Genomic DNA, 23270 nt, shown 5'->3' with positions numbered 1-23270 from the left:
TGTTTCACAATTAATAACAATGATTTTAACATTCTAGTACAACGAACAATTAAAAAATATATACGTAAAAGTCTATTCATTAAAATTCCTCAAACATCAATTAGATTCGCAGAAATACCGCTACTTTTTATATATGTAAGTAAGGTAAGTAAGTAAATATATGCTACTAACTGTTCTTTTATTCTTCACGAATCATCTTATCCCAAGATTAACGTAAAAGCTGATTGTCATACATAATTAATAACAGCTTCGTAAATTATTTAGGTAAAAAAAGGAAATCTAAAAAGTACAAAAAGTTCATAAAACCATTATTTTTAGTTAAAAAATGTATTGAAAAATAAGTTTTTTGTAATTAAACAAATATATTTTTGTCATCTTTAGATGTTACATTTTAAGGAATTTATTAAGACATTATTTATGTTGACTGCATTGGAAAAAGTTACAAATAATATAGCTAAATATTATTTATGATGATTAGATATATCATTTAACGACAACACTGGAGGAAAAATGAATATTTGAGTGCTTCACGAAAGAATTGTTTGTTCATATTTATATACATTTTGGACTTTTCCTTTTGTGACAGAGCAGAAATTTTTCCAATTTCGTTCATGTTTACGATATTTCAAATTATTGGAGCATTTGCTGTCCTATTATTATTGTGACGTTGATTATATCGCAATATTTAAACGATATTCTTCAGGGACAATCATTATAAGTATAATTTAAATGTACTAACTACTTGTTTCATTTGGATCTCGCGGTCAAGAAATAAACCTGAATTACATGTATAATACAGTATACTTGATGTATCCAATGCACTCACACTTACTCATCTGACAGTCTCTGATCCTCACGCATCCATTTACATCTAAACTTATTGCCATTTAAATCTACATCTGTAGCTAACGCTCACGAAAGAATCTATTATTGGCACGGCATTATCACTACAATTTCCTTTTGACATCGTTGTTATTTCCTCTCTCTCACTTTTTCCTCTCATAATTGAGCTACTCTTCTTAACCAATCTATCATGGCCTCCGCCTTTCGTATTTCATTCAGTGCCAGCTCAGTTATTTCTATGTAAATGCAATCTTCCACCAGATGTTTTAGTATGCCTATGTTCAATTCTCATATGTCGAGTAGCCTATCTTTCTCTTCTCTTCATAAATTGCTATCTTCCTCTCGGTTTCCGCATTTCGCTCTGGCTAATAAATTTTCGCTTGCTCTTTCTCCCCTTCCTTTCAAGTAGTTCGGCTCGTCTACACATTTTATGTATAATTAGATATATATACATACGTGTATTTTTATATAATTGCAATTCTTTCATAAAAGAACAAGGACTTTAGAATGATGGAGTAAAAGATTATTTAACACGTTCGTCGTCCAACGTGATTCGGCTAAGTTTCCTGCGGGGCCCAAATCCGACCGCTGGTACGCAGAACGTAAATAGAGCGACAAGCAGGAATTCATCGTTTATCGCCTTCGATTCATTGTTTATCCCCTTCGATTCATTATAAAGAAAAGATTATTTATTTCTGAAATGGAGAAAGCGATAGCTATCAAGCTAGAGTATTCCGAGGGATCTCATGGCAGATATCTCGGATTTTCCATTTAGTCGAGAAGCATACTTGCGAGACGTACATCGGTGATTTTTTCCTCAAAATGTTCGGTAAACAGCGTGAAAATATATTTAAAAGTGAGGAGAGTAGTCATAACGGAGTCTAACTATTTTTCGAAGTGCCCAAAATCACCCCAAATGTGTTTGGAATGTTTTAACGAATGCCATACGACATAGGATAATGTAATATATTATCCAGAATATAAATTAATCAAAAGTATGGTATAACGTGTTTTTAATATTTTTATGCTGTATATCCTATATATAATATCGTATATTTAACTAATTAACTCGAACAAGAAGAGCGTCACCAACCTTTGATGACGAGACCCCCACGGAAGTATACCCGTCGCATAGATCTGTGGCGACGAACGTGTTAATCCATTTGCAAATAGATAATGTAACAAAGCTTATAACATTATTTAAGTATACCTTCCATATAAAAAGTACGATCGTTGATATTTTTTAAAGAAAGTCAAAGAAATTTATTATACGATTTAATAGAATAGTGTATTATTGTTTTATTGATCATATTGATGTTCGTTACATTATATGTTGAGCGCGATCTCCCCGATTTCAATGATCTTGAAATACCTTGTCAAGGTCATCATAATGAACAACTTTTTCCTATACATGTTATCGCCGCTCGGTTTCAGTTTCCGAAATGTAGGCAGCAATATTTTTGACGCTATATATTCAATGATATGTAGCATTTGGGTCAGATTTAAATTAAATTGAAGTTAATTTTAAGTAATATTTGCCAAGATTTACCATCATCGATGCTATATAACCGGAAATATTTATGCCAATGTATTGAAAAATGCAGTTATTCGGTTATGAAAATTATGCCGTCGGCAAATGTAAATAAACAGCTTTAACGAAAACCTCGTTCACAACAGCATATGCGAAACTGTAAGAAATACCTTCGAATATTTTACTTCATCGCACGCGTTTCTCGTTCACTCCACTCGCTCGTAAAAATCTAGTCCAACCCGATACCAATCTCATACGTGAGTGGGGCATGTAAGCAAGGAATTTTGAAGAAGAAGATGTTTTGGCCAAAAATCAGACCAAATATCGTATGCGAAATTGATAATCTGCTGATAATGCTACTACGTAGATTTTTATAAGTAACATGTGCGGTGTTAAAATAAAATTTTCGAAGACAGTTCTATATATGCAGTTGTGAAGGATGTTTTCGGTGAAGCTGTTCGTCCAAATTCGTAAAATATAATACAAAGACGAAGAGTTCGATAGTTGATAGTTGATAGATGTAAATAGATCGCTAAGTGGTTTACGAAACGATCAACGTGTCAGCTACGCTTGTACCGTGTCACAGATTTACACAAATGGGCAGAATTTACTGTAATGGTACCGACAGTTCTTCCCCGGCATCTAGGGAACTAAACCGAGTGGTAGTTACACGTATAGGAAAAAGTTGTTCAAAATGATGACCTTGACAACATATTTCAAAGTCACTGAAATCGGTGAGGTCGTTCCTGTTCCAAATAATTACCGTTACATTTATCCAGAAGACAGAAACTGTATGTAACAGTACAAATAAAATATTGGCACAGAAAAGCTTTAAGCAAAGCTTGTATATCCTATACAACTTATTTAATTTTCCTGAAAAATATAATTCTTAAAATCAATGTTCGTATCGGTTTTACAATAATTGAAATTTTATATTCTTTTTAAATAGTCCACACGTATTATGTATTTATTATTATTTATTTTTATTGTATATCTACTCAACGATAATAAATTATGGTACGATATACTTGAACTTTAAATTTGAAAACTATATCCTATAAAGAACCGTATATTTTACAAATTTATATCGTATTTTATAAGAAAATTTGTTTTATGCCAGTATTTTCTTTGTTGCTCACTGTATATCAATACTCAACAATTTTCATAAACATTAAGTGATGAAAATCTGTTCGAAAGCGTAATGAGGTTCTTCAAGCATAACGTGTATTTCGACCAGGCCTTCTGCAGGCAAGCGATTATCGGTGAAGGTTGGATGCGAGTTCTTGTTTGGTGTCTGGCGACCCGATTATGTGGCCGGCTGTTTTAAACGTTAATTCATCTGGCGAGTAGTCGAGTCGTCCGCCGCTTTATTTTGTCACACGGCTTCGTTGAACATTTTTTCGCTTGAATTCCTTTCGTTGTAAAAAGCTACCACGGCCGTGCTTGCTCATCTTCATTCGCGAAGGAAAACCGTTGCAACAAGTAGCAGAAAAAGTGCGGAAAAATCGTTCCCGGAACACATTCCTGGATTATCGATTAAAGTACGAGTTTACGGGTTACTAGTCGTGCGTTTTTTTGTTTTAGCAAACGGGCGCTGGTTTATCGGCGATATACAGCCGATTATTCTTTTATCGAGGAAATCTCTAAAAAGTTTTTCAAATACTTGAGATCTTCTTGGGATGATAGAAAACAAAAGATTTTTGAGGTATAGTTTAGTGTGTTAAACATATATTGACGTAAAAGAAATCTCTGGAGTCTGATAGAAATTGTCTTTTTCTTTACTTTTGTCCTTATTTTTTCAATTTTTCAAAACTTAAAAGTTAAGTGACTTGTAAGCTTTTGAATGTAAGAATGTGTGATATGCAACAGTGAAATTTGGCAAAGAAGTGGGAATTCTATATTTCCCAAGAAATATATATAATTATCTATACAAATTTCTAGCAATATTCTTCTTATAATAAAATAAAATAAAATTGAAGAAACCTTTGCTAAATGAATCTATGCAGAATAAAGGATTATTTTCTACTATGCATTTTAAAAAATATGACTGTGATAATATTTAGCACCCTTAGAGTACATTATAAACTTTTAAGAATATACAATAGGTACTTATAGTATCGCGTAATGCACGTTTAAAGCAATCCTACTTCTTACATGCATTTAGCTGAAAAAATGATCATTTTGGATCGTTGACATAAAAGATATAACTTAGAAAAAACGAAGCTGGCACCCCGCTGGGGGTAGCCACCCACATGCTATATTTATTTTTATTTTATTTTTTTTTCACCAATAATATATAACACTTTACCAAATGTCCATAAGGACAAATTGTAGAAAACCAAAATAAAATAATAATAATAAAAAAAAAAAAAATTTTGGATCGTTGGATTATAATACGTAAATAAAACTTAGTAATATTTTGTTACTCTTTTTGTGATACATCGATACGATCATAAGAATTAAAATTGAAAGTAATAATTAAACTACAAAATTATTTATACAAAATAATATTTTATTCAAAAGAATATCTATACATACATAATCACACAGATATATTATAATTTTAATCAAAACTCCGAGTCTATTCACATCATACCTTAAATAAGGTATTAACTAAATGATAAATGTATTTATTTCCGATAAAACCAATCTCTCTTTAGTTATAAGTTCTTTACAGAAACCAATTCTGCAATTTCTACTATGCAACCATTTCTACTATGAATAACTGATAAAAAACAAATTCGGTGTTATGAAAAGATTAACATTCACTCTTACTTTCCTATACTCTAGCACGACATTTTTCACAGAACAATTCACAAAAAAATGAATTCCAATTATCTTTCTGTCGAACAAAGAGAATCTTAAGCAACATGTACGTACGTGATGGAGAAGAAGATGAAGAAGTAGAACAAACGAAAACAGGAAAGAAATCGAGAGACAGAAAAATGCCTGAAGCTGTAAGAAACATCAAACAGGAAATACGTGCAGTTTAAAGCAACAATGAAAACAGGTAGACAAGCGTGCGAAGTAAAGGATGAGAAAGAACGCACGCCTGTATGGAGCAAGCGAAATAAACTTCCCTAATGCGTTCTTTTGACGAAGAGCACCGTTGCCATACGCCATAAACTCGCGTCAAGAATATCCTCTATACTGCAAAGACATACAGTGACTCACAAGACTATACGAGTATAGCAAAGTTTTATATAATATATTATGGGTATGTATTAAAATATTTTGAAATTTTGTTGACACTATAGCGAGACACAACTGTCACGATTATATTAATAAAATTTGAAACTCGAAGGTATGAAGCATGAATCGCCATTTTAAACGTGATAAATAAATTTTAATAAATGTTAAAGACGGTATTATAGAATATTGAGCTACTTACACTAAGTATCCTGTTTCTTTTAGTATATACATTTTCAGAGTTGTTTCACACTTTATTAATATAATCTCAAAAAATTTTGTATAACATATACCATGTTCATAAAAAATTTCTACAAGCGTTTGGATACTTTCATGAACCACTTCCATATCAAAGTATTTTAACACGTGTGATAAACTCATACGAGAAATCAATTGGTTCATTGTTTCATTAAGAATCAAGGAAACTACGTAAATATTATTTCAGAGCATAAATAAAATACATAAAAGATATAACTTAGAAAAAAACGAAGCTGGCACCCCATTATTTTTATTTTATTTTTTTTTTTTTTCACCAATAAGATATAACACTTTACCAAATGTCCATAAGGACAAATTGTAAAAAACCAAAATAAAATAAATAAAATAAGTTTTCATTTTCCTACGAATATTCCATGTCGAGATAAATTACCAAGCTTGTTACATAAATCGGAAGTAGAAGAAGAATGTCTATACTCGATTTAAAAATCCGTTCTCTTTGTATTTCGTATTTTTACTATAACTTGTTAATAAAGTTTTAAATGATATACATTTGTATAACATTTTTGCTTGGTTATAAGATAAAGCTTGGCTGTTACGTGTTAGGACGCCCTTTATTCGTCTATCTATTAACGCAAACTCGGAACGTGTAAATTTGATAGCCGCACGTTTATCCGACGATCACTTTGCATTCTTCGACTACCTCGAGTCGTGCATCTTGGCAATCATGTCGCAACTGTTATCGGTTATCGACTAAATAGCTGTTCTTTCTTTCACGGGCATAAGTACATACATAGTCTGTACCTTCAACCTCAGTCTCACGAAAGAGTGGGTTAAAAGAATTCTAGGTGCAAGTCTCTTTCACAAGTTGCGACGACGACTTTCTATTTAACTCTGTTCGGAAACGTTGGCTTTCGTTTTAGATAACGAGATTGATTTTTGAAGAATTTCAGTGCTAACATTGAGTTTTAAGCTTCTTTTCATTTAACTAATAAACGAGAAAAGAAATTATTCCTTAGAAATTTTCAGCGGATTTGTAGCATTAATATATAAATTTTTTTTTTTATTTATTTTGCTTTTTTATAATTTGTCCTTATGGACATTTGGTAAAGTGTTATTGGTGAAAAAAAAAAATAAAATAAAAATAAATATAGCATGTGGGTGGCTACCCCCAGCGGGGTGCCAGCTTCGTTTTTTCTAAGTTATATCTTTTATGTATATATAAATTTGATCAAAATTTATTTACTTAAATTTAATTAAATTTATTTAAATTTAAATTAATAAGTAAATATGTAAAAGCTATATTTACTATTTTATTACCTTGTTAACAGACTATAAACCTATATTATCTATTAGAAGAAAATATTTAATAATAATATAACGATAACGATAACGTTGATCTACTCACTGATTTTAAATGTGTATCAGTTTAGAAAAACATTTTTTATCTAATTTATAATTTGGAAATTAAACAATCAATGAAATTCTAATAGTTCGGTAGATGCGGATCTTCTGAAATAGTGAAGTAGTTCCATAATCTTTGATAAACATGTACATCGATTTTATTATTGCATATTAATTTTTAAAAGACAATTTGATCATCATAATGTTTAATTATATATAACTACAATGTTCTTATGGTTTCATTGTTTTTGAAGTATATTGTTATTCTTTTTTTATCTATAATCGTGTGGCAAAATTACATCTTATCAAAGTTAAACAAATATTTTTTTAAACGGTATTGTACAGTATGCAGATAATTGTGACAGTATGAACGTAAATACTGCAAAATATTCGAACACGATTCTAATAAAGTGAAGTAAAATTCAATAGGAAGGCTTGATGGAACAATTCTTTTCCTACAAATAAAATAAGTAGACGATTACTTATGTATCTAATGTACGTAATATACTTATACATAATTGTACATTTGTCTGAACGATATTATTATGAATTGCCAAACCCTTTTGACTAATAATATGTTCTACTTACTAAACTACTATGAATACATAGTATACCATGAATACTACTTCGTTAACTTTACTACTATGAATACTAAAGTCTAATCTAAAATCAAATTTTAATCAAAATTATTTTATATGTATCTTTCATTCACCGAGTCTCTTAATTATTAATGAAATATCTATTTTGTAATAGAAATACACCAAATTGAATATTACTAATAATAATATCATATTAGCAATATGAAACTAAGTTAAGCGATATTTGTGGTCTCTTTTCTACAATTAATAGACACTTGTTGCAAGACATAAATATACTTGCAAAAAGCTGTAATTTTTCAACTTGTTAAGAAACATTAAAGAAAGCAATTAGTAATAACTTTTAACACATTACAAATTGGTAAAATTTGTATAAATCATGATAAAATTAAACAAAAACCTGTATCTTTTCGTTAGTATTTTATAGTTCTTAAACGATATAAAATAAAAATTTGTGAATGAACAGAATGTTCATCGGTATATATCTTTTAGAAATACCAATTATTCGTATTACAGGAAACTACACCAAAAATAATTTCGTGAGAATTCCCTTCCCTTGATAGTTCACTTTTGTAATTACGGACCAGAGCACAAATTCTTAATTTATACAACTTTGACACGTTTCTCCTTTCATTGTATGGATGCCGTTGCTCTATTGTATAGTCGAACCAACCACCGTTACTTTTTACAGTAATGAACATTATTATAAGCATTCTTTTAATGTGTTTTTATACCATGTCGCAAATAAATCTTCGTCTATCCATCTTTTCATATTTTCCTAATTGATATTGTTTATATTTCAAATTTTATTTATCTATTTCCTATGATTACACTTTTACTAATTTTTAAAATTCATTAGTTGTTTAACCGTTGTTTACTTTATTTCATATAAGCACATAAACGATCAAAATATAACTCAACATGCTATTAAATTTATTTAAATTTAAATTAATAAGTAAATACGTAAAAGCTATATTTACTATTTTATTACCTAGTTAACAGACTATAAACCTGTATTATCTATTAGAAGAAAATATTTAATAATAATAATCAATATATATAATTCTTTCTCCGCGACAATGTTGATCTACTCACTGATTTTAAATATATATTTTTAATTTTTAATTGTTTTTTTTTACAATTTGTCCTGAAGGACATTTGGTAAAGTGTTATATCTTATTGGTGAGAAAAAAAAATAAAATAAATAAGTTATATCTTTTATGATGATTTTAAATATGTATCAGTTTAGAAAAACATTTTTTATCTAATTAGTATAGTAATAGTAATTAATATATTTATGATAATCCATCTATTGAATCCTACAGCTTCGTGTTAATTACGATTATTTGTTCGTGTTTAAAAGTACAGCAATCAAATAAGTAGCTTTTTATAAATCGTAATACAGCAATACAACCATCATTAAATATACACTAAAGACTATTAAACGAATTTGAAACATTCGACTAAAGTAAACTTACATATAACTAAAACACTATACATAACTGTACATTAAACTAAATTTAGCTCATAGTAGCTTATGAAAGTCCTCGAACATTTATAGATACGATAACATTTTTATGGATGTAATAATATGTATTATGTGCGTTATATGAAACTTTTTAAAATGACATTAATACTATAATGAAACATAACTATCGTATTATAGGGGAAGAAAGAAAAATGGGAAAACAAAAGAGAAAGCCGATAAAATAAATTTTTCTTTAAAAATGTATGTCTCTAATAATCACAGACAATTGATTTTCCAATTTTCGCGCTTAAAGTTAACGCTCTAAGGAAAAAGATTGCATTAAAAAGACTTCCTTTTTAAAATCTATGTCTATAACAATCAATAAAAAAATTCATGACCAAAATTAATGATCAAGGAAAGATAGAGGAAGATCGAGAGCGAATGAAAGAAACAAAGCGATAAAACAAACTATGAGTAGGATAAATTGGATAAATGTTTTAAGCAACTTTCACCTGTACCCTTCACCAGTCTAAATCACTCGTACAGACTCGTTCATAAGAGAATCCAACATTGCTAACCAATACTCGCCGTCGTGTCGTGGCTGGAAAATCCGTATTTAAATCTGTAAATCATAGGCTTGGATTCCATGACGTGACGGGTTTGCGCATTCAAATTAATTCGCTTCACGCGTTGCCAATCTCCTTTCTGTCTTATTTAACCGTACCGCAACGCGATCGACACGCTTGATGGCGATTTTTGCGATCACGTTTTTATTTGTAATATCGATGTCAAAGAGAAAGGAATAGTTCGGAGGCTGAATAACAGGCAGAATCCTGTGTCAAAGGCGGCAATTTAATGCTATACGAAAGGAATGTCGCGTAGGTGCAACGTGTATACCTGACTAAATACCTTGGAGACTAGATACAATGCTGAATGCAGTTAGAGTATTACAAATTCTATCGACATGAAGAATATTGGATCTTTCGTGAATAAATAATTTTTAATGGATTTAATGCCTCGCTCCAAATTTATTATATAAAGCAATGCGTACCTGGATAAACAATCTACTGACCAAATATAATGCAAAAAGCAATTGCCATAATACAAGTTCTATCGACATGAAGAATGTTGGATCAATTTCAATATTGGATCTTTCGTGAATAAATAATTTTTAATGGATTTAATGCCTCGCTCCAAATTTATTATATAAAGCAATGCGTACCTGGATAAACAATCTACTGACCAAATATAATGCAGAAAGCAATTGCCATAATACAAATTCTATCGACATGAAGAATATTGGATCAATTTCAATATTCATAAAAGATATAACTTGGAAAAAACGGAGCTGGCACCCGCTGGGGGTAGCCACACATGCTATATTTATTTTTATTTTATTTTTTTTTCACCAATAAGATATAACACTTTACCAAATGTCCATAAGGACAAATTGTAAAAAAACCAAAATAAAATAAAAAAAAAAAATTTCAATATTGGATCTTTCGTGAATAAATAATTTTTAATGGATTTAACACCTCGCTCCAAATTTATTATATAAAGCAATGCGTATCTGGATAAACAATCTACAGAAAGCAATTGCTATATTACAAGTTCTATGATATATGAGAAATTTTATTTTTTAATATGACAAGCCTTTCACGCCTAGATACATAAATGTTAATAAATTGTGTACCTTTCTGGAAAATTTATTTTATAAGGAAAATATAGAAAAACTCGATGTCAATGTAAAATTTTATAAATTTACTTTATAAACTTACTATAAAATTTATCATATAAAACAAATTTAATAAAATTCGGTATGTGTATAAAATTGTTTATAGTAAATATAGATTCTATCAAACTTTGTTTATTTAATTATGAATTAACTAAATGATAAATATATTTATTTTCGGTAGAATCTTATTCTATGTTTTCTATGTGTATTCTATATTATTATCAATTTATATTATTGCTAGCATTGTGTCTTCTTTACAAAACTATCCGAAAAAGTAAATTTGGTTCAATAACTTTCGATAGAATTGAAAAATAACATTTACATTGTCGATCTAATGTATCAATGATAAAACAAATAAATATTTTAAAGGATAACGCTTGAAACAAAATATTTGTGAATTAATAAAATTGAACTATTTATATAAAAAATAAGAAAAGAACTAAACATTTGGTCTAAAATTAATGACGGAAGTTCCAACTTTATCTATAGTTAAATATGTATTAACTCTTTAGTATTTGAGAAGGATTCTACATTTTATTCCAATTGGTTCACATTCTCGATAAACTACTTTCCAAACCTGTTCATGATTTACATGTATATTTGTATATTTTCGTAACAAATAACGTATCTGTGATAGAATATTTCTAATATATTCGTTTATGGTATATAAGAAATATATTTTGTGCTAAAACTAAGGAGAATCAAATAAAATAGGATGTAGAGTCTACTTCGACATATGAGTAGAAAGGAAAATGTTATGAAATGTGGTTTCTAGAGTAAGAGAAAACGTATCGTTCTTCTCTTTGGAATACAATAGTTTTAAAAAATATTTTGAAGTCTTAAAATTTACTTTAATCTTAGAATTTTATAGTCCTCGTACTCAAACGGCAGGATGACATAAAATTTATCTTCAAGAATTTCGAGTTTAAGAAAGAAAAAGTCTCCAAACTTTTTAAATATTTCGATAATTAAAAAGGAAGCTTATCTTCCAGGAATCACTATTATACAGTAATATAGATTTGTTTCTAGTGTTGAAACTTCATCCCTTTTTACTACTATTATTATTATTTTTATTACGAAGAATTAAATTTTTATAAGATAAAATACAAAAAGATCCGGAGAATCACTAAGCAATTTCACGCGTACACGCCCACAAACTTTCGAAAATTTTCTCGAAAATCAAGACACGAAAGAAAACTTACGTATTTCACAACTTTCATTTAACGTTGAAGCAAGAAAGGAAAAAATTAAACAGAATAAAAAGAAATTAAGAAGAATAGCAAACAAATATAATCATATATCGTGAATACAATTTTCGATAGAATTGAAAAATAACATTTACATTGTCAATCTAATGTATCAATGATAAAACAAATAAATATTTTAAAGGATAACGCTTGAAATAAAATATTTGTGAATTAATAAAATTAACTATTTTTAAAAATATATAATAATTATAAAAATAATAATATAAATATTATAAATATAAAAAAATATAAAAAATAACTAACTAAAAAAGAACTAAACATTTGGTCTAAAATTAATAACGAAAGTTCCAACTTTATCTATAGTTAAATATATATAGCGTAAAATCATTTTGACTGAATTCAACAAAGTCAATAATACTCGCTTCATCTTTTTACGAGACATCATCATAAACATCAACGATAAGTTTGTCACAGTTATCACCATAAGATGACAACTCATATTTATTATTTCACAACGTACCAATATTCTGTGACACACATTATAATATGCTGTTTCAGGCCACAATATTCCTAGGAACAACAGATGAGAATTTCTATTATAAGTTGAAAGCTGTAACGAATTTATTGCCAATGGACACATGGCAGCATCCTGTAGAATATGACTTAAGCATACATATTATCCTGTTTACTATACTTGCCTTAAAAATAGCATAGCATATAACATAGTAAAATTTTTTAAATAGTTTATTTTGATTTTTTACAATTTGTCCTGAAGGACATTTGGTAAAGTATTATATCTTATTTATTGGGAAAAAAAATAAATATAAAATATAGCATGTGGTTGGCTACCCCCAGCAGGGTGCCATCTTCGTGTTTGCTAAGTTATATCTTTTATGATAGTAAAATTTGTAAATGTATTTAATAAATAAAAATAATATTGTCTGTATAATATGAGTGTGGAACTTTCTGTAGCTAGCAGTCCAATAAAGAATTTGATTCTTTTGTCAAGTAAATTAAATTAATTCTGTTTCTAAATAATTATTTATATCCTAATCTTTTCACACTCTTATAACAGTTTATATGTAATATAAATATTAATTCTTTATATTTACTTGTGACGTATATTCAGCTTCATTTATCATTTAAACATTATGTTATTATTGCATTTTAACAATGAAATAGTGCCAAATTAATTCATCTACATATATATCATATCATTTGTTCCTTGAATTTATTCCTCTACATTCTGATTTCGCGCTGGTTTGAAGCGTGCATTGGATGAAGTCTTTCGACGCTTTCTCCGGGATATATTAGAAAGTACAGACTACAAGAGCGTGGCTAAAAAACCACAAATACGATTAAATACCGTAGATTATTGGTACATAAAATAGTTTGCGAAACTTCGAATGATCGATGATGCTTCTCTTTAACGTCACTAAAATACCTAAGCATTCTCGATTTGCTTTGCTTATTTAATAACAAATGAATACAATAATTATAATTATGCAAAATGATCTATGCTGTTAAAAACTTACCAACTATTGAAGCAAATGTTTTTATTAGAGTATTATGATGATTTTTATAAATAGTTGCCATAAGATTTATTTTTTAATTATTGACCAAGTAATCGAACTTAAGTTAAACTTCAACTTCAAAACTTGAAATGAAAACTTACATTTCATATTTTCCTTAAATTTAAGAAATTTGTTAACGATAGAAAAATACGATTGGCTTGAAAATAACTCAAACGGAGTAACAGAATTAAAGGTGCGAAAATATGTAAAATATCCAATATATGATAATTCGTTATAATATTTAATAGATGAAACAAATCTCTAGAAATATGTATATGAAAATACATAAAATATGTAAAGTATATCCGTTCACAGTCTACTAATTACAACACAACTCTTATACTAATTAAAATATATCATCGTGATCAATTACGTAAAATGAGTAGAAGTTATTTCTTACCAACTCCATTCCACAGGCATAGCGCCGCAATAACGATGGTCAATCTGACAAACATCGCGCTACATTGGTCTACGATACGTGAAATGTCAACGGGACCACATTCAACTCGCCGATACATGGTTCGATATGCTCGAACCGAGCCACGGTAAACCGAAACACTTTGATAGTTAGTTCCCTCGATGACATTTATCAAATGGTGGCACGACCAATCGCGTCTATACAAACACGCATTTGTCATCTATCCAAACGCATTTGTTGTTATTCTTTTTTGCGATGACCTATCGATTTCTTCATACCCGACGCCGATCACTAGGTACGATGTGGAGCAATTGCAAATCCGTACAATACGCATTCCTCGATTATTTACAACAAACGTTTCCTTCGTTGAAAATCTCGAAACAATTTTCACACATTTCTTTTATGTTTTATGAACTTTTCACCTGTACCCGCAATACACACACGTTTCTGTGATGAAATTTGTATCAAAATTTATTATTTTATTAGTACAATGTCACATAAGTTGAAAACACCAGCTCAAAAGTTTCACCCAAGTTAGAATCGCCGCGTTAGGTATCTGTCGACCGGTCGGAACACGCAAAGTAGCCATCGACTTTCTCTCGAGTCGGATAATTAACCGGCACAAGTTTTTAGAACGACTACGGCAAAACACCAATTACGAATGCACTGAATGCAGTTGGCAAATCGTCACTGACGTGAATTTCGAAAAACGCTTGGAATCTATCGGCCTCGATCGGTGCCGTATTAGGCATCAACGTCGTCTCCAAGCTCATCACGATTCTCGTTCACCTTTTAACGGGGACAACATTATACTCCTGTCAATCGGTTTCTCGATCACTTTATACTGATTTTAAATTTAAGAAAAGAATTGACAGTTTACTGATTGGATCATAGACCCAAATTTGGGGAACCGATCTTGCGCATCTTTGAAATGAAATCGTTCGCGTTTAGAACCTTTCGACTCCGAAATGATGCCGCTCGCGAATCAAACTGACTCTACCTGCGGCGCGACGCGATCTGTTCACGAATGCCGCGGCAGCCATGCCGATCAAACTGTGAGAACGCATGCCATTGGCGTAGGATCTCGAGAATCGAGATATTTACCCTCGATAGTTTTTTAGTCAAATAATTCGATTAATTCTAACCTAGGGAACCATTGTTATCGTGAATATTTTATGGGATATTTAATTTTAATTTAATTTTCTACCTATATATAATAACTAAAGTAACTTGAAAAGTAAGACCGTTCATATAACTTAATAAAATAATAGTATGCAAATTTAACTTACAAAATAACAAACGTAAAATATTTATATAAATCAAAATTGATCCATTCTTTGTATTCCAAAGGTTAAGATTTATTGTTCATTTTATCCCTGTTCTCCTATGTTATTTTTAGGTTTGGATAATCTTTAATTTAAAATTACTGCTTTAGAAATATTTTGTAAAATTTAAAATTTATTTCAAATGAAATTAGAACTTCTATAAGTGAGCTTTCTAAGTTGTGAAAATAAATTTTTAGTAGATTGAAATGAGAGGTAGAATGGTTTATTTGAAGCAGTATTAATATTTCTGAAATTTCCTTAAGTTTTATGTGATGCCACGATTTTAATACATTGTCAGTTTTATATAATGTGAGAAAAGCTCATTGTAATATATAGTACAAAACGTTCAATACTAAGTGCATACACAATGCATGTTTATTTAATAAATACTTTAAAAATGTATGACCTATTTCAAACGGACAATTGAATTGAATGATTGATTTATTGAAGAAAACATATTTTTTATTTGTAATATAAAAAATATGATTTACAATTATTAATAAATTTAGTAATTAAATCAATTATTCTATATATACACGTATACTGTAATATACGTATAATGTATATAATATATATATGTGTGTGTATATATATAAATTGATAGATAACAATTTTATTATTTATATATTTTTATATTTATAATTTTACGATTCTTTATATATTACATTTTAATAAATATGCTCTCATATTTATAATGAGACTTCCTAACCATTTTAAACGACGTATTAAAGTATTATTTCTAACTAAAAAAAAAAGATCTAATTTTTATATACTTTATTTATACGTTATTTATAAAGTGAAAGGTTTTATCGATTTTATGAGAAAAATTACAACGAAGTAAATTATATTTAATTATTACTAAAATTATTAATAAATTTGTCTCTTTTTCCTAAACAGTAATGAAAATTTTAAAAATATCTATTGCTTTATATATAGTCTACAAATCTGTAGATATATAAATTTATGATAGATACAAAGAAGAAAAATAAAATTTATTCAATTCTACTACAAAAATTGTTTAGTTGTGACCACACCACAGTTCTGTTTTCTTATTCGTACTCACTGCATTTCCCTCCAACTCGAAATTCATTGAAAGACGAGCGATGCACAGAAAGGAAGACAGTCAGTAATTCCTGGAAGTTACTTACCCAGATAGTTACAGATATAACGTATCAACCAATCACAATTAAATGGGTACATGTTGTATGGGTACTGTTATTATTGAATGTGTTTACTTTTATTACGTATTTTTTTCTTAATATTTTACAATATATTTTAATAGCTTCAATTTTTTGTTTAGTCTCATATAGCTTAAAATAACATATTCCTATCATATAGAAAAATAAGGTAATATATGCGAATGTTAAATATTATATTGAATGGCGTTAACGTTTAAAATGTTGCATAGGTTGTTAACATGCTACATTTTTGATCACGGACGAATACTGCTTTAATTAAGATTCCGTCCTGCACACGTCCTGTAAACTTTTAGTTCTGGGCACTTCTATACGGAAAGCATTGCCGAAACCGCCTGTTTTTTGAATCGAAGAAAATCAAAATGGAGAAGAAGGAAAGGTCTCGTCCTACGCATGCGTGATACGTACATATTATAGATATACATAAATACTATGAATGTCTCAAAGATGATCATGTGAGCAGGTCTCGACGCTCATGTACTAAAGCCTAGAGAAAACCGACCGAAAATTCAATCGTGACTAGTTGCGAAAGATCAACGTGGAAAGCAAGAAAGTTCTCGTTCTGCGCATGCGTGACATGCTATAAGTGTCAGATAGAGGCACTCTTTGTCTGTCTCGCATGAACGATAACTTTATTGTCTTCAATGTTTACATTTTTCGAAAAGCATTTCTCTTCCTTCAAAATAAACTTTTGTTAATATACAATTATATAATATATTATTATATAAATATATTTAAACTTGATTTAAAGATTAATTTTAGCTGTAAATATAAATATTGTTTTATATGCAAGAATATATAACTTTAAAAAAAATAGCTGTAAACCTCACAGTTTTAAAGTAAATATAAAAGTAAAATAATTTTCATTCCTACAATGAAGAAATGTTAGAAATGAAAAATCATAATATACAAAAAATAACATGTAGTTTGTCATTATATGTGCTCCTTTACAGTGAAAAATTACTATTTAAAGTTTCAAATACTAAGTACTATTCAAATACATTGTAGAAAGTTTTTTACTAATACATCATTTTCTCTTTTTTATCAGTAATATATGGCTATTATGATTGCTATAAATTCTTATTAAGCGAAAAGACTTATATTTTCTATACATTATACAGTATATTAGTTACGTTAATTCCCAATTGTACTATCAATGTGAACACAGCAATTATGTTCTTAATCCTGTAAAAAATATGATTTTATTTTGTTATACATTTTGAACGATATAAACATAACCTTCTTCAGGCGTTAAAGTCTCAAAATTAATTGGTAACTTTGAGATTTTGTAATGTAATGGATGTTTCTACAAACCATCAGAGATACAAACATTACACATGCCTGTGTTTTTCAGTAATGGGACAAAGAAGATTTAGAGTTTCGGTAATTTATAATGCTATTTTTATTATGCTACTATTATTTATTTAAATACCTACTATGTATATATAGTGTTTTATTGTAAATCACTTTATTAACATTTTTTTTATTTCTTTATGATATACATACTCAGTATTGATAGATATAAATTTATACATATGGTAAAACTGATACTTCTATGTAATTTAACAATTATTGGATAATTTACTAATCATCGCTTTGAGATGGGTGTCCTTATTGCTTCTCCGGAAGCAGGAGATGCATCAGTTAACATTATACCGCAAATGAAGAAACATTCTACTATTTCTGGAGAACCTGCTACCAGTTTCATTTCCACAATACCAGAAAGAAATGCTACTAATCAAACTGCTCTAATGGGTGTATCGAATTATAATTCCACTAATAGTATGAATAAAGATGCATACAGACACACAGTTTTAATGGAAAATAATGTTTTTGATAAGATGTGCAATTCTACAATTAATGATAGCTGCCAGTTTCCCTATTATAGGTTATACCTGTTATTATATTTTGTTCATATTTAACTATTTACTTTAATTGTTAGGTACATATATAATTAATGCCTATATATATAGGAGCAATAGAAGCGATAGCAAATGCCCTGATGCAGTTTTGGTAAAAGATGTAGGTGTATCGTGTATGCTTTTAAACCAAAATACATTTGAAATACAATTTCCTCAAACAAAAACTCTGATTAAGCATCTTAAGAAAGAATACAATGATTTAACTGATATTGCAAATAGAATAACTACATATACAAAAGATATATTAAATCATTTACCAAAGAAAAATCAAAGAAAGCATCAGCTTCTTAAAAATTTGGTATGTAATTTGTAAATACTTTGTTATATAGTTTATAATCCTTACATACACTTAATAAAAGTAATATACACAAAATATACATAAAACTTTTATATAAGCAATAATGTGTGTATATAATTATTTTTGTACTAGATTTTTTTTAAAATATAACAACTGTCTTAACTTGTGAATGTTTAATTCATATAAAATACAGAAAAATAATTTATATATTTCATTATATTTTATAGGCAGATTCAAAACATGCAATAGCATCTCAGTATGTAGATAGTAAAGGTAATCTCTGTTTAAAATTGAGACTTTTTAGTAATGCCGAAACCCAGTGTATGACTGAGCAAGTTGTTAAGGATTTTGACGATACATTATGCAAAAGCAAATATATTACGAAGGAATTGCACAGTAAAAATTGTAATTATTACAATCATTTTGTAACAACTTTAAACAAAAATAAAAGTTTTATGCATATGTATGTAGCAAAAATACAAATCTTGGATAAAGGTCATCTAACACTTGAAGAGAGAAATATGAAATCAAAATACGAACTAGACACGTCTATTCAGCGAAGGAATGCGGAAACAAATACTCCAAATTCAACATCATCTAGTATTTCTTCAATTTATAATCATTTAATGATGAGAAAGAAAAAAACATCAAATGAATCGTCAACTCCCAAATTAAAAAAACGTGATGACATACATAAATATGGCATGATCGAAAAATTTAGTGATGATAAACACTATACAAATCAGTTAAAATCAAAAAACCATAGTCCAGTAATATTTACTAATTGGAAAGAAATTTCAAAATCGAAACAATCCAAAAATAAAACATTGTCTATTTTTTCTTATGAATCACAAATGGTTTGTTCAATAATATAATTTTAGAAACGAAACTTGTAACGTGATTATAATTTATAATTATCACCTTTTAATTACAGGCTAACGCGAAAAACAAAATTAAACAGGGAGAATTTATTAACTATAACACAGTTAACAATATATCGAATACAAAGTTTCATACAGTTAATATCCGAATTGTAAAAAAAAGTAAAAAAAATGTATAACTTTTCTATTTTTCATATCTCGATATATTCCTATGTAATAAATATTTTTATACTATTTTAAATTTGTTCTACTTCCTCTAATTTTAGTACTTCTAGTTAATTTTTATTTATTTTTACATTTAGTAAATATTATTCTTTAATATTTTTGCGTAGTTATTATCTGTTTTTGCATATGTGTACACTATATATATAACTAATATGTGTACACTATATATATAACTATAGATATTTTGCAAAGCGATAGTTTGGCGTGTGTAATGGTGCAAAATGTATTTAAATTTTATCAAGTAAAAAGAAACATACGAGTATTTATAGTATGTAATGTATAGACAAGTGTACGTTATCAAGAACAGAGAAACACTACTTTAAGTACAGACATTTTTGAAGAAACTGAAACATATGATAGCAAGATAGGTTATGTTTTTGCACGTCAAAACGCATTATGATTTATGCTTCAACAATTTTTTAAAGATATTTTAATCTTTTCTATTACTCTATTATAAAAACAAACATCATGATTTCTGATGAATATAAACAACACAATACATGGAATAACATAAAAATAAATAATGATATTTACATGGTTTCTGTTACACAAAAAGATGACATAATTAAAGTTTTCCTAACTAATCTTATTGAAATATGGATTGACACATTGACAAAAGAAATTATTTTGGATAGATGTCGGGTAATTATATATCTATGCAATATGTACTTTATAACATTATATTACATTCTGAGTAATTTTAATGTATTATTTATTATAAAACAAGATGAATTGAATTCCATTTAATTGTATCTTCTAGAAGTTAAATCGACTTTTAAATATTGAAGCTCTTGATTATAATGACATTATATTAAATACTTTGAATGATATGTCAAAATATATTATCAATGCAACTGTGGAACATATCGAGTTGCAAGTTCAAGTAGAACGTTGTTTAATGAAATTTGAACTAAATTTAACAAAAGGAACATCAGAAGATTTTTGGGATTTTATAACTAAACCTCTATGTATATCATCAATGGAAATTATTCATCAGCACAAGTTTCTTTTAGATTTAATAAGAAGGAAAGATGAAGAAATTGCTGAATATAAAGCAGAAGGTGCAAAATTAATAAGAAGTATGTTTCTTTCGACATATTATGTTAAAAATATAATTTTAGTATAAGATTTCATGCTTTGTTAACTGATACAGAGAATATTGAAACAAAACCTTTTAAAGATGAACAATTCAAAATAACTATTTCTAATCCAAATATTATTGATTGCAAAAATGCATTCCAAAGCATGGTGAAGTTTTATAACAAACTTAATTTATACAAACGTAGTACAATTCCTAGAGAATCTACAAGGTATTACTGAGCAAAACATTATTTTTTTACATAAAATTTAAAAAGTTGCAATAAAAGTTTATATAACTTCTGATATATTACAGCAGTAGCAGAATTAATGATGCTGATGATAACAGTATGTGTAAACATGAGGATACTTTTATACAAAAGAGCACAGAACCTATACATTCTGAAAAAAAACAGCAAGGCGAAGATACAACTAGCAAGAATAAAACTGGAACCACAAATATGATACATAGGCCTAAAAAGATAAAAAAAGGTTTGAATGATTTTATATTGTGAAGTATAATATCTAAAATATAAGAAAATATTTTAAATACATATAATATTCAGAGGAAAGGCTAATTAATAAAGATTGTTATTTACAATACTTTTTTCTCTCCTACATTTATTAGCTTAAATAATAATTAAAACAAAATTAGAAAAGATTAATTATAGTAAAAATCTTGATATATATATGTATATATAATAAATATATACAAAATGTAGTATCTATAATAGATTAATTTGTTCAAAACCAACAACGTACTATGTACGTCCTAAAATTCTAGGCTATTTGTACAATACGACCAGTGATGCATCATATACACTTTATAATGAAATTAATGTTATCATTAAGTATTTAAAGCGCTATTAAAGAGAGGTAACATCATGTCAAAAGGACAACCAGGAACATAGAGATTTATAGACACAATGAAAATGCCCTTCCATTAAAAGATAAATGAAAGAAGTAAGAATTCATTATAGGAAATAATGATAATGATGATGATAATATGCAAGACAGCAATGTAAATTACAATAAAATTGATAGTGAAAGTAGCAGAATGACATTAGGACAAGATAATGGAGGTGATGAAAACTTTCGTCTGAATATTATTGATAATGTTTTATTTGAAAATTGCTAGAAAAATATATGTCTTATTTCACTAGAACCTGAACATCTACCTGAAATGTTACCCAGACGAGAAAATAAAAAGATAAAACGGAAAAGGTGTCGACAATGCACCGTCAATGGTTTACGGAAAGAAACTAATTACTATTGTTCTGGCTGTAGAGATAATCCTGGTTTGTGTTTAGGCAAATGTTTTAAGGAATATCATAAACTTTCATGATATTTAACATTAATTTGTAGGTTTTAACTCTACTTATTATGTTTACCTACTTTTGCACAAAACAATGACAATAATTTTCTCATTTAACATACAATTTTCTAACCTTTTCTATCTTTTAATATCAAAAAATTCCAAATGATATTATTTTTCAATTTAATTATATTTACTTCCGAAAGTATATTGACTGACGAATATGATACATCATTGGTTTTTTCCATCAATAATTTGTTGAGTAGTAACAGATTTTAAAGCAGTAAACTATGTTTTATCTTCTTTTTTTATTTTTACTTTAAATGTTTTTCTTCCACTCATTTTATTAACACAAAATATATAAAATTTATATTATAAAAATATATATGTATGTACAGAACCTGATTTCAAATGAATTGATCCAATGAAATGAATGAATCCAAAATATAATGAAATAACATTTGATTAGTATATATAGAATTTTAAGCCTTTTTTCTGGATATTACTTCAATTGTATATTTATATATTTATAAATTTGTTATTTTGATGTAAAATTGTACATATTGGAATATGAAATATGAATTTGTTACTTCAGAATATAAAATATGCATTGCATATATGATTTACAAAAATAACTATTTTATTAAATAAATAATACATAATAATAAAGTATAATAATTATTTATGTAAAATTTATACGAAAAAGAATATATTCATATAGAAATATAAACTATTTATTATCTCTATTTCCTGTGTCTTTTTGTTTACTATTTATTTGTTATGCTAAAAAAGATAATCTACTTTTAATAAAATTATATATATCGCGAGAAGCTATGTATTGTGAATAAT

General features: G+C 28.1%; 3 protein-coding genes across 3 annotated transcripts in view; 2 read left to right on the top strand and 1 right to left on the bottom strand.

Moving 5' to 3' along the window:
• Positions 1-15219, bottom strand: part of LOC132904603 (tyrosine kinase receptor Cad96Ca-like) — a 70313-nt gene extending 55094 nt beyond the window's left edge. Inside the window, exon 1 of the mRNA XM_060955255.1 lies at positions 14165-15219. Within this exon, the coding sequence (XP_060811238.1) occupies positions 14165-14402 (238 nt within the window). The 5' untranslated portion in view covers positions 14403-15219. The remainder of the gene's footprint in view (positions 1-14164) is intronic.
• Positions 15220-17582: 2363 nt separating this feature from the next.
• LOC132904584 (uncharacterized) lies at positions 17583-20038 on the top strand. Its single transcript, XM_060955205.1, has 5 exons — positions 17583-18086; positions 18305-18591; positions 18677-18923; positions 19151-19780; positions 19858-20038. Exons 1-5 carry the CDS (start codon positions 18000-18002, stop codon positions 19981-19983), a joined length of 1377 nt encoding a protein of 458 aa, XP_060811188.1. The 5' UTR covers positions 17583-17999; the 3' UTR covers positions 19984-20038.
• A 303-nt stretch (positions 20039-20341) lies between these two features.
• LOC132904611 (non-homologous end-joining factor 1-like) lies at positions 20342-23151 on the top strand. Its single transcript, XM_060955270.1, has 5 exons — positions 20342-20671; positions 20790-21108; positions 21183-21339; positions 21423-21598; positions 22270-23151. The coding sequence occupies exons 1-5, from the start codon at positions 20498-20500 to the stop codon at positions 22449-22451; spliced, it is 1008 nt and encodes a 335-aa protein (XP_060811253.1). The 5' UTR covers positions 20342-20497; the 3' UTR covers positions 22452-23151.
• Positions 23152-23270: the final 119 nt, after the last annotated feature.

This window comes from Bombus pascuorum, chromosome 2 (assembly GCF_905332965.1).
Source record: "Bombus pascuorum chromosome 2, iyBomPasc1.1, whole genome shotgun sequence".
Classification (NCBI taxonomy): domain Eukaryota; kingdom Metazoa; phylum Arthropoda; class Insecta; order Hymenoptera; family Apidae; genus Bombus; species Bombus pascuorum.
Note: the sequence above shows the minus strand (reverse complement) of the source record. Positions and strands in the feature narration are given on the sequence as shown.

Bases quoted from the DNA above. Each gene is read 5' to 3' on its own strand.
- LOC132904584 (XM_060955205.1), top strand. From the start codon at position 18,000: ATGGATGTTTCTACAAACCATCAGAGATACAAACATTACACATGCCTG. The intron at 18,087-18,304 runs GTAATTTATAAT...CATCGCTTTGAG, and splicing joins AAAGAAGATTTAGAGTTTCG to ATGGGTGTCCTTATTGCTTC. The intron at 19,781-19,857 runs GTTTGTTCAATA...TTTTAATTACAG, and splicing joins TTTCTTATGAATCACAAATG to GCTAACGCGAAAAACAAAAT.
- LOC132904611 (XM_060955270.1), top strand. From the start codon at position 20,498: ATGATTTCTGATGAATATAAACAACACAATACATGGAATAACATAAAA. The intron at 21,109-21,182 runs GTATGTTTCTTT...TAACTGATACAG, and splicing joins AGGTGCAAAATTAATAAGAA to AGAATATTGAAACAAAACCT. The intron at 21,599-22,269 runs GTTTGAATGATT...TTATTTCACTAG, and splicing joins GCCTAAAAAGATAAAAAAAG to AACCTGAACATCTACCTGAA.